Raw genomic sequence first — 12,089 nt, forward strand, 5'->3', positions numbered from 1 at the left:
CTATATAGCTCAGACTAGTTTGGAACTCATGACTCTCCTGCTTCAGACCCCCAAGTGCTGGGATCAGAGGCGTGGACCACCATGCCTTGCTAGAAGGTTGGCATTCCACAGTAGGGGACTTAGTGGATATGGACAGGACGTGAGCTGAGTGAGCAAGTGAGAGACATATGGACCCAATGCACTGTGTGATCCATATCCACACACAGAAGCCTCCAGTACCACTTCTGCAACCTGTCTGGCCATCCACAATCACTTTAAAACAGTAAGTTTTAAGAAATATGGAGCTGGACAAATGGGTCAACCCGTGAGAGCATTTGCTGTTTTTCCAAAGGACCCAAATTTGGCGTCCATCACTCATGTCACACAGATCACAAATAAATGCTTGAAACTCCAGTACCAAAGGGTCCAATGTCCTCTGCCGACCTTTGTGGGCAACTGCACTCATGCTCATACACACCCACAGACATACATGCACATACATGATTAAAAATAAAAATGTATCTTAGCCGGGTGGGCAGTGGTGCCGCACACCTTTCATCCCAGCACTCAGGAAGCAGAGGAAGGCAGATCTCTGTGAGTTTGAGGCCAGCCTGGTCTACATAGTGAGTTCCAGGACAGTTAAAGAGCTACACAGAAAAACCCTGTCTTAATCAATCAATCATAAAGAGAGAGAGAGAGAGAGAGAGAGAGAGAGAGAGATTGACTTTAGACAAAGTGTAAATGCATAAGCCCTTAAGAGCCTTCCTTCGGGAGTGTTCCAGGATTAGATGTAGAACAGTCCTACAGCAGGAACAGAGATGAGATGTCCACAAATCGAACTGTTAACGTCCCATGCACATTACAAAGCACCTGGCCATCATTGAAAAGATGCAGGGCAGAGATAGAGGTAGCTTAGACTTAAGGACACCCAAACAGTGGTTCACAACTAACTGCAATGCCAGTTTTAGGGGATTTGATACCCTCTTCTGTCTTCCAAAGACACCAAGCATAAATGTGGTAAACATAAATGTGTGCAAGCAGAATGCTCACACATAAAATAAAATGAATCTAAGGAAAAAGTTAAAATATAGTAAAAAGATGGGCTCAGTGGGGAAAGGTGCTTCCTGAACAAACCTGAAGATCGGAGTTCAATCCGCAGAACTCACGTCAGGGGGAAGGAGAGGCCAGACACCAGAGTTGTGCCTGGCCTCCACACACGCGCCACGCCACATATGCAGCCCAGCACAATAAAGGTCAAACATGCAGTAGATTTCAATGTGCACACACAAATACTCCTAGAAACCTAACGGAAGCACAACATTGCTCTCACTCACTGAGCGATGGAGAAATGTAGCTAGATTCCCACGGAGGCCCTTATGAAATGAATTCATTCCATTTGAGCATGAAAAAGAACTTCATAGCTCAGTGCATTGGCACACATCTGCAAGCCCAGCACTTCAGAAGCAGAGGCAGGTGGATCTCTATGAGTCTGAAGGCCAGCCAGGACTACAGAGTGAGATCCTGACAAAAACAAAACAAAACCCCCAAATAATATCAGAAATGTTCTATAAACAAACACAAGTGACATTTTTAAAATGTTGGTACAGAGAGTTTGTTATGGTCAACACTATCGTTGAGTAACCCATGCCTGCAATCCCTACACTTGGAGGCAGAAAAGGTAAGACTGTGTCTCAACAAAAACCAAAAATGTTAAAAATTTCAAAATTAAAAAAGAAAAATCCAAGCTGGACAGTGGTGGCACACACTTTTCATCTCGGCACTCAGGAGGCAGAGGCAGGCGGATCTCTGTGGGTTTGAGGCCAGCCTGGGCTACAGAGTGAGATCCAGGACAGTCAGGATGGTTACACAGAGAAATCCAAAAACCAAAAACAGAAAAATCGAATTCTATCTATCGTGTAAAGGAAAAGAGCCTTCTCCACATGTATAAACAGGAAAGAAAACATTCAGACTAAGACACACTCGCCACTCACTTCATTCCTCTCTGTAACATCTAAAGGAATCCGAATTGACCACAGACCCGTCATCCCAGCAGTCCAGAAAGGAGACAGAAAGACCACGGTCATCCTTTCCTAGACTAGAAGTCCCTACTCGGAAACACACGCTCGCACTTACTCAATGTACTAGACACCCCAGTTATTTCACTTGGGTGTTTTACGGAATGCCTGCGCATTACTGCAACTTCACACCGTGCCCCACAGCCACCTCAGCCAGCCCCAGGCCCTACTACCCAGCTCACCCAGCTTCATCTTCTTCAGCGTGGAGTCGGCATCATCCCGGGGCCGTTTGCGGGAATCCTTGCTGCTGGGCATGTTGCGGGCGATCTCTGCCTGGGGGGTGCCCAGGTCCACCAGCAGGGTGGTGATCTGGGCCTGGAACTCCAAGGAGGCAGGGTGCTTGAGCACGCTCAGCAAGTGCAGCTTGAGGTTCTTACGCACGCTGCTCACCTGGGACTTGGCCAGGGTTGGGGGCAGGTTGGCTGTGAGGACAGAGGTGGGAGCTCGGTGCTGGGACAGACCACTGTGTGGCCTGCCAGGCTCAAGGCTTAGCCCCAAACGTGGGTGGGGCTCTTGCTGCCATTCCTTGGGAAGTTCCTAGGCTCACAGCGCTGGTGGCCTTCCCTCTTTCAAGCTGAGACTGAAAACCTAAGAGACCTCTACAATATTAGTCCTTTAAGGTGAGGAAACCTAAAGGTTATTTCTCTGCACTCGAGCCTCAGGTCCCCGCCTCGATCTGCAGTCCAGCGCTACCCTGGGGAGAGCTGTAACTGCCACCGTCTCCAAAGCTGCTGCCTGAACAGCTGCCACAGCTCAGGCCAGGCCTCCTGCCACTGGCATGACCAGCCAGAGTCTCAGTCACCTTGGTAAGCAAGCTTCCCTTGCTCCACAGAGAAAGAGGCCTCTAACTCGGCCTGTGCAGTATCCACCATCAGTTCCTCAGCCAGCGCCACTCTCATTCCCTTTTGAGAGAACCACCCTGTCTCCATCCTCTGTCCAAGTGTGCAGGAGACTGGGGCCAATGAGAACTCGGCGTTCCCCTGGCCACTGTGATTGGCTCACTGGTAGACTCGCAATCTCTGCTCGGCCAATCATAAACAATGAGCGTCAACCCTTGACTTTTGCTGGAATGATGGGGAAAGAGTTGCTCTCTCTCTCTGTTGCTAAGTAGATAGCCCCCTGGAGCTCTGAGGCCATCTTTGCTGCTTCAGGAAACAGCCAGAAAACAAAGCCAACACAAGAGCTCAGAGCTGGACACACTAGAGCCAGGACTAGCATTCATTCATGCCCCAAGCCTAGACTTCTGGAGTCTCACCCAGGCACAAACATGGGAAAACGTCACCAGCCTCCTGTTCTGGTGGGCCGAGCATGCCAAGCCTGCGCTGAAGCAGTTTCTACCTAACCTGGAGCTTGTGGTGAGCTGCAGTGCTGACTAGTACACAGGGGAATGCAGAGCTCACCAGCACCTCCTCAGAACCAGCACCCCGCCAGGAGAGGGCACGAGGGGGGCCTTCAACCTACCATGCAGGGTCTCATAGGCCTGGATCACCTCGGACATGAACATGGGTCTCTGGCGGGCGATGTTGGCAAGGGAGCCCAGGGCTGTGGTCAGGTTGATGGAGGAGATGGCGGGGTGTACCATGAACTTCAGCAGCTGCTCCAAGGCCGCCTTGCCTTCTTCCCACAGGACATCTAATGGGGAAGAAGAGAGGATCAGTCAGTGGCCAGCCCCACTGTCAACCTGACTCCATGAAGATTCGCCCACACAGCCTAAATGGCCCTGGAACATCGTGGCTCTCAGTCTAGTCCTCCAGAGCCAACGCTTAATATTTTAGTGTAAATACGCTGAGCTCCTATTACAGGAAAATGACTAAAGCAAATTCCACATGTACCTACAGAGCTCACTGTAGCAGCACTGTGGGCCACTGCATACCTACAGAGCTCACTGTAGCAGCACTCTGGGCCACTGCATAGCAAGTTCTTTTGTCTTGTTTAAGACAGGGTCTTATTATGTAGTCTGGACTGGACTCAAACTCATGATCCTCCTGCCTCCACCTCCCAAGTGCTGGTGTTTTCAGGCATCTCATGCCCAGTGTATGCAGGGCTGGGGAAACTTCAGGGCTCTGTGGCAGGCAAGCACTCTACCAATGCATCTGCAGCTCAGGCCTCTAATCTCACCACACTCAAAAGGTTCAGTTAAGAGGATCGAAGTTCAAGGTTACCCTCAGCTACACAAGGCTAACCTGGGATACATGACACCTTGTCAGGAACAAAACAACAGAAAGGGCATGTGGGAAGAAGAAGGAGACTGTGAGATGCGTGGTGAGCACACACAGGGCTCTAGGGCAGGGCAGCACTCACTGTACTGGATGTAGGGGTGATCTCGAGGAATCCGGTCCAGACTGATGTCATGCTCCTGGCGTCGGGGGACTTCTGAATCAGCCATGCGGGGTGACAGGGTGACAATGAGGCCCTCCACAAACTTGATGGCATGTGTACGGATGCCATCATTGTCAGAATCCAACAGCAGGATGATTTCCCCAGCCATGGAGGACACCATGTCCCAGCAGGCCTCCTGGAGATCGTTGATGACCCGAGACTTCACCATCCACTGCCAAGGGACCAGGAGGAATAGAAGAGAGAGAGAGAGCCAAGACAACACATCATCGTCAGCAGGTTCTGCCCCGACCCCAGACTGAATGAGTGTGAGCACACTCACTCAGCTAAACCAGCAGCTCTGCTCAGTGCTGGGCGAGGCTGGGATGGGGGCGACCGAGACACAGCTAGCCCAGTGATGAAGTACCCCATCTCAAGATACAGGAGCAGTCACCTCAGAGGCTGCTCTTCCAGAGGGCCAGGTTAGATTCCCGTACCCACACAGCAGCTTTCAACTGTCTGTAACTGCAGTTCCAGAAGATCTGATGCCCTCCACAGGCACTGTACACACAGTGCATAGACATACATGCAGGCAAAACACCCATATACAAAAAAAAAAAAAAAAAAAAAAAAAAAAGGCAGCAGTAACTAACCAGCTTCATTTTGCTGCCAATGAAAATGAATGGCCGAACCAATGAACTCACTCCTGGTGTCATCAAGTAAGAGTTGAGAACTCTCGTGATTCCCCCTCTTCTTTTCAAGATTTATGTTTATGTGTACGGTGTTTTGTCTACATGTTATCTGTGTACCACATATATGTAGTACCCGTAGGGGTCATAGAGGGTGTCGAGTGACCTGAAATTGGAGTTACAGATGGTTATGAGACACCATGTGGGAAGTGAACCTGGGTCCTCTGGAAGAGCAAGTATTCCCGACAGCTTGGCCATCTCTGCATACTCATGATCCTTTTTTTAAAAAATGCTATTATTTTTGTAGTCCAAGGTGGCCTTGACTCTTCTGCTTCAGCCTCCCACATGCTGGGTTGACAGGCGAGCAAGCAAAGCCCGGCTGCTGATTCTTTGGTCTGTGTTGCTCATTGGGGTAGCTCTGAGAAGGCTGCACCTAGAGTCCTGATCCTGACTGTCCCCTGCACCACCTGCCAGAGGGTTGGAAAGTGGAGATTCTTGGGCAATGTCTGTTGAATGCATAAATGAGTGGACCCAGAAGACAACCTTAGATGCCTTGTAGTCTGTTCTCACAACAGCAGCACACTCGATCATGCCAAGCTCATGCTCGCCAGGACTGACAGTACAGGCCATAAGGCAGCCAGAGGAGGCACAGGAAGGGAGAGGGAAATCAAGGTTTCCCCGGGCAACTCAGCCTTGAGTTCAACACCCACTACCAAACCAATCCACACTGACGTGGCTTCGACTGTAAGGCAGGCCATCCTTCATCTGGAAGGCCCGTGCTCCTCACCTGCAGGGCCACCTTGTAGAGCTGGGTCATGGTGAGAATGGCCTTCTTCACCACGTTCACATTCTCATCCCGCAGGAGCATGTTGAGGTTGGCGATGAGCTTTAGCAGCAGCTCAATGTCTCTCTTGCTGGGGAGGAAGAAAAGGGACCTGGTCATGCTGACCTTGGGGTAGAGGACAGGGACTCAGGCCCACAGATCAAGACACTGAGGTGGACGGATCAGAATCTTTGTTGCTAGCACATCAGGGGTGGAGGAGGATGCTGACCCCTCCCTCCACTGTACGTCTGTCATGGGCCAAACAACTGTCCCACGTCTGGCCAGTGCATCATCTTCTCCTCTGAGAGCCTCAGCCCCGGCCTGGCCTCTGACGACAGCTGAGGATGACCTTGAGCTCCAGATCTGCCTCCACATCCTGTGTGCTAGAATTTGTAAGTGTGTGCCTCCACACAGGTTTATAAGGTGCTGGGGATGGAAGCCCAGGCCTTGTACAAGCTAGGCAAGCACTCTGACTGCACCACATCCCCAGCCTTGGTCCTATCTGAAGAACATCTACTGCGCAGGTGGTGGAAACAGCCACAAAACTACCAAGTACCTAATGAAAGGGCTTGATAGAAACACCTCGTTTTGTTTACTCAGGCCTGAAGGCTCCTACATTAGGGACCCTTCGGCAGGACTAAGAACTGGCAGGGTCACTTCGGTTGCCAGAAAGAACCAAAGGCCTCCAGGAACGTCTCATCAAGGAACAAAGAAATCTGAGAAGGTCAGCCAGCCCCAGAGCTCAGTACATTAATGTGCTTTTTCACAAATAAGTTCCATCTGATTCTAAGCATCAGTCGCACCATTCAAAAAATATGAGGCATCAAACAAACAAAGAAACAAATGAAAAAGACCAAAAAATAGGCTGGAGAGATGGCTCAGTGTTTAGGAGCACTGGTTGCAGGTCTGGCTCCGTGAGACTCAGATAAAAAACTGTCAGATGCCAGAAGGCAGGGCAGCACACAGCTTTGCTCCCTGCTGCGTCCTTCGGCACACGGGACACATCTGCTACACACAATGTTTTGTGAACCCCGAAAATTTTGTAAAGCTGGGTGTGGTGGCACAGGCTACAATCTCGGCACTGAGGAAGCTGAGGCGGTTCAAGAAGTTCAAGGCCACAGTGAGAACCTGTCTCCAGCAGACGAACGAAAACCACCACCCATTTTCCCAGGAAAGAGGCGAGTGTGACATGTAGGGCACTGGGGTCAGAGATACAGGATGACATAGCCTAGGTCTGCCGAGTCCCACCAAGTGAACCTGGGAAAACCCATCTGACCCTCCAAGCCTACTTTCTCAATTAAACAGACCAAAAACGCCTCAAGGCCTCACGCGGGAGGTTGAACAAGTAGGTCAAGACTCCACAGCTCCTGGCAGGCTAGGAGGGCAACAAAAAGAGCTATTTTATCTCCTCCCTGTTACAGAGCCAGGACTGAGAAAAGAGAGGAACGAGCTACGCCCCCTTCTGAGGAGCGGGACCCCGAGCCACTGTGAGACAGGTGTCCTTGCTTGTTCAACACCTCCACTGTCTCCTGAGAACCAACCCTGTCTGAGGCAGACGCCAGGACGTGGAGGCCAGCAAGACAGGCAGCCCTGCTGTGAAGCTGACACTTTTTTTGTGGTGAGTGGCCCAGGCGATTTCCAGCAGTGTGGAGCATCACAGAGAACAGCGCCAGTGAAGAGAAGCGCCACTGCGCAGGCGCCAGAGGGAATGCTCAGGAAGGGCTTCTGAGGGGCCCTGGCCAGGGGAGGGAGTGGCCACCTAAGCAGACAGCTACGAAGGACACTGGTGTTTTGTGAGGGGCAGAGAAGAGACAGGGCCAGAGGGGAGATGGGTCAGATGAGAGCATGGGTGTGGGCAGGCAGGACTGTGAGACAGGCACGGTGAGACTCCATGTCCTCAGCAGCTCACCGGGCTATGTGCAGAGTAAGGGAGGCAGGGGGGGGATGACTCCCCTCTGGCAGATGCTTCAGAACCAGACTTTGAAGCCAGGGATTGGGGGCAAACCTCCTGCTCCAGAGACAGGAGGACCAAAAAGTCAAGGTTATCCTCTGCTACAAAGTGGGCCAGCCTAAGCTACATTAGACCTTGTCTAAAGCAAAACAAGAACTCCTGAGTGACTGTAGTAATCTCCACTGATGATTGTTTTAAAATAGTATGTGGGTGAGAGGTGGAGTGGGCTGGAGAGACGGCTCAGCAGCTAAGAGCGCACACTGCTCTCAAGAGGACCTGAGTTCACTTCCCAGCACTGTGTCACGTCAGCCTGGTGCCTGTATTCTAAAAGGACTGCCGCTTGGACTAACAAAGCAACCAGGAAGTGTTGGTCGAAGTACAGGGACACAAGCCAGGACAGCCAGGCGCTCTCAAGGAGACCCGTACCATGCCTCCTCGATGAAGCCAATGACAAACTTGCGCACTTCAATGGACTTGTCTGCTTGGAAAGCGATGATCTCCTGTAACGTCAGAGGGGAGATGGATCAGGCCACACTGAGGAGCATCACCTCACCTTTATCCCATCCCCCAGGCTGGCCACTCACATCCAGGAAGTTGTCAAGCAGGGTGGGGTCTTTGTTGATGATCAGCTCCTGGACCTAGGAGATTGGAGGAGGAGGAGTAGACATAAAACATAAAAGCCAGGCATAGTGGCTCTCACTCATAATTCCAGTACTTGGGAGGCTAAGGCAAGACTGTTATGCTATCAAGGCAGTCTGGACTATGGACTCTAAAAACCTAAAAATAAGGGCAGCAAGATAGCGTCGTGAGTAAGGTGCTAGCCACCCATGCCTGAAGATCTAAACAGCATCTCTGGGAGCCACTTGGTAGAAAAAAGGAGCCAACTCCAGCAAGTTGTCCTCTGACATCCATACACTTGTGCAGGCATACTCGAAATAAGGAAAATAAAAATGAGGACGGGGAGAGGGCTCGGTGGGTGAAACCCTCCTCCACAAGATGAGGACAGAGGTCGGGTCTCCAGAGCACCACAGCTGCAGTCCCTGCACTTTGAGGCAGAGACAGGCTCCCGGAGCAACCTGACTAGCTAGACTATCGATCAGCAAGCTCTGGGCTCTACTGAGAGACCCTGCCTCAATAAAGCAGAGAGTGATTGAGAAACACAGTCAACTTCTGGCCTCTACATGTATGCATACATGCATCTCATACCAGGCTACCAAGCTTCTACATCCATGTCGACAAGCACACATGCATACCAGACATACAGGGAAAATAAAAAATAGATGCTTAATTTAAATACAGGGGCTGGAGAGGTGGCTCAGCAATTAAGAGCACTGGGTGCTCTTCCAGAGGACCGACCAGGTTTGATTCCCAGCACGCAGTCACAACCATCTGTAACTCCAGCTCCAAGGGGACCTGACTGATAACCTCTGCTGGCCTTTGTCAGCATTGCGCGCGCGCGCGCGCGCGCGCGCGCGCACACACACACACACACACACACGTAGGCCAAACACATAAAATGAACAAACCAACGTCAGATAAACCCAGATCTAGCCCATGCAGACAGGAATAGGGAGGAATGTCACTGGTGGTTCTGACGATCCCGATGCCGATCCTCAAATGCTATGCTGTCTAATGAGACCCTCACAGGTGAAGGTTCTCATAGGCCACTGGGAAGCTTCCCTGGGCCTGCAGAAAGGAGGCAGGTCCTGGTCAGCAGTGGGGACATGACATCCAAGAGTACTAAACAAAAGAAAGCTGACCCTAGTGGCATAGGCCTATGATGCAAGCTACTTGAGGAGACAGGAAGACTATGAGTTCAACACCTGCCTAGGCTGCAGAGTGAGTTCAGGCCGGTTTGAACAACACAGTGTGAACACTTCTCAAACTAAAAGTCAGCCAGTCATGATGGCACACACCTTTAATCCCAGCACTTGAGAGGCAGAGGCAGGTGGATCGCTGTGATTTTGAGGGAGCCTGGTCTACACACTGAGCTCCAGGCCAGCCAGGACTACACAGAAAAAGATCCTGTTTCGAAAAACCAAATAAAGAATGAATGCGTTGGAATAGTAAAAGGGCTGAGACTGTAGCTCAGCAGTAGCGTGCTTGCCCGGCAAGCCAAGGCTACGGAAGAGCAAAGAGGGGAAAGCCCTGGGGCTCCTGCCTTCCTGAGGCTCAGCCTCCTCTTGCTTGTCTGCCAGTTCTCCATCCTTACAATGTCAGCATCCAGCAAGCATCCCAACCCTGAGAGCCCCTTTCCTGGGACCTCCCACATGTCAGGCTTTTTTTTTTGAGACAGGGTCTCTCAACTATCTCAAAGCTGGAAGTTTTAGCTCAGCTGCATAGCTAGCAAGCTCCCAGGATTCACCTTTGCCACCCCCAGAGCTGAGCTCATAGACATGCACAGCCATGCCCAACTTTGATATGGGTGCTGGGGGTCTGAACCCAAATTCTTCCGCTTTCACAGTGAACTACCGGCCCAGCTCCTGCTCTTGGAAATAACACCTTCTCCCAGACCTCCTCCTGCAAACTCAAAGCTGGTCCAAAACCTCAATGATACAATTACAACTACTGCTCGTAAATCGCCCCCATAACCACACCAACACCCATTCTACTGCACAGGAGGGGCTGGCACCTTTGACAACATGCTAAGTAGATCTAGGGTCCTGACCTAGGCAATGTGATCCCAGTCTCTAATGTTGTGTATTTTTAATTCATGGTGCTTCGGAGAAAGATCCCAAGGCTTTGTACTTATTAAGTAAAGAATGTCTACTGAGCCACGCCCCCAGCCCCTCACTGGGGGATTCTAGGCAGGGGCTCTACCATTGAGCCACACCCCCAGCCCCTCACTGGGTGGGGATTCTAGGCAAGGGCTCTACCACTGAGCCACACCCCAGCCCCTCACTGGGGGATTCTAGGCAGGGGCTCTACCACCAATCTGTGCCTTTACCCTATCCAATGATCTCTGAACGTCATCTTGGCTTCTTATTTTGAAGGCCCCCTATCTTTTTCTATCTCAGCTCATGCTTTGGTGCTCTGTGTTTGGCTATGATTTACATCTTCTCTTCCTCCAGCAATTGGTTCAGACATCCCCTTTTAGAAAACCTACCCTGACCCCCTATCCTGGACAGGTCAGGAGTTTCCTCTTGATTCTGCTGGTCAGCCCTGTCCTCTATGGTCCTCACTGTTTGTTCACTGTGCTGGACCATGTGAGAGAGAAAAGGCACAGGACCCGTAGGTGGGCCCCGCAATCCAAGGGCTGGTTGACCAGCTGCTCGTCGAGTGACCTTAGGCTCAGAGTTTGGGAAGCACTGGATGAGCACTGCACTCGGGTACAGGATACACAAGTGTGCATGTGCAGTCATGTATGAGTGTAACACGGGGGTGTGTGCGCACGCATGAATACAGTACAGGCATAAGTGCACATGTGTGCGTGTGAAGGCATGAACGAGTGCATCACAGGTGTGTGAATGTGTGTATAGGCATGTATGAATGCAGGCATGTATGACCGCAGGGTTAGCCATGAGACTTTCTCGGGGACTATTCCCTGCCCGTCCTGCCTCCCTCTCCCTTACTCCCAACTCACCTGTTTGAGCACTGTGATCTTGGAGTCATTGGTGATCAACGCTGCCTGGTTCAGAAGATCTACCACCTGGAGGGAGGGGTGAGCCAGGTGTCACGGCCTGCCTTGCTGGCTCGGGCCGATCCCTACAGTCCTCCTGAGCTCTGCTGTCTTGGGCAGCATCGTGCGAAGGCGAGAGTCACACTCCGCTCCCGCCCCTCAGCTACACTTACCCTCTCAGAAGTGGTCATGCCATCAATGCCTGGCCCTTCCTCTTGTGTGAAAAACTGTGATGCCACGCTCCGGCGGGTGACGCTGTCCCCACTGCCGCTTGCCATGACTACTGTCGGGTTCTCCCTGGAAAAGAAACCAGTAAGTTTCCCTGTCCAGTCCTCCTTCCTCCTCTAGGGTGGGTACAGGATTTATGTTCATGTGCAGGGGGTCTAATCCCAGGGACAATGATGTCCCAGTCAGAGGCACAATGCGTCATCGCCAATAATTTTCGTTATTTTTTTTAAACACAGGGTGTCGTGTCGTTGGGCTGGTCTCAGACGGAATGGGGAGCCAAAGATGGCCATCACCTCCTACTCCTGTCTGTGCCTCCCAAGAGCTGGGATTACAGGTGTGCACAGCCACACGTCTCCAGGCCAGCCAGGGCTGCACAGTGAGACACATCTCAAAAAAAGAAAAGAAGAAG

At 51.4% G+C, this 12,089-nt stretch overlaps 1 protein-coding gene across 1 annotated transcript in view; it reads right to left on the bottom strand.

The window, feature by feature from the left end:
* Sympk (symplekin) overlaps positions 1-12,089 on the bottom strand; it is a 31,991-nt gene that overhangs the window by 16,079 nt on the left and 3,823 nt on the right. Inside the window, exons 2-9 of the mRNA XM_028856167.2 lie at positions 11,626-11,749; positions 11,417-11,482; positions 8,418-8,471; positions 8,260-8,333; positions 5,847-5,973; positions 4,356-4,605; positions 3,516-3,686; positions 2,237-2,476 (exon numbers count right to left, since the gene is read on the bottom strand). Of these exons, the coding sequence (XP_028712000.1) occupies positions 2,237-2,476; positions 3,516-3,686; positions 4,356-4,605; positions 5,847-5,973; positions 8,260-8,333; positions 8,418-8,471; positions 11,417-11,482; positions 11,626-11,730 (1,087 nt within the window). The 5' untranslated portion in view covers positions 11,731-11,749. The remainder of the gene's footprint in view (positions 1-2,236; positions 2,477-3,515; positions 3,687-4,355; positions 4,606-5,846; positions 5,974-8,259; positions 8,334-8,417; positions 8,472-11,416; positions 11,483-11,625; positions 11,750-12,089) is intronic.

Source organism: Peromyscus leucopus, chromosome 1 (assembly GCF_004664715.2).
Source record: "Peromyscus leucopus breed LL Stock chromosome 1, UCI_PerLeu_2.1, whole genome shotgun sequence".
Classification (NCBI taxonomy): Eukaryota; Metazoa; Chordata; class Mammalia; order Rodentia; family Cricetidae; genus Peromyscus; species Peromyscus leucopus.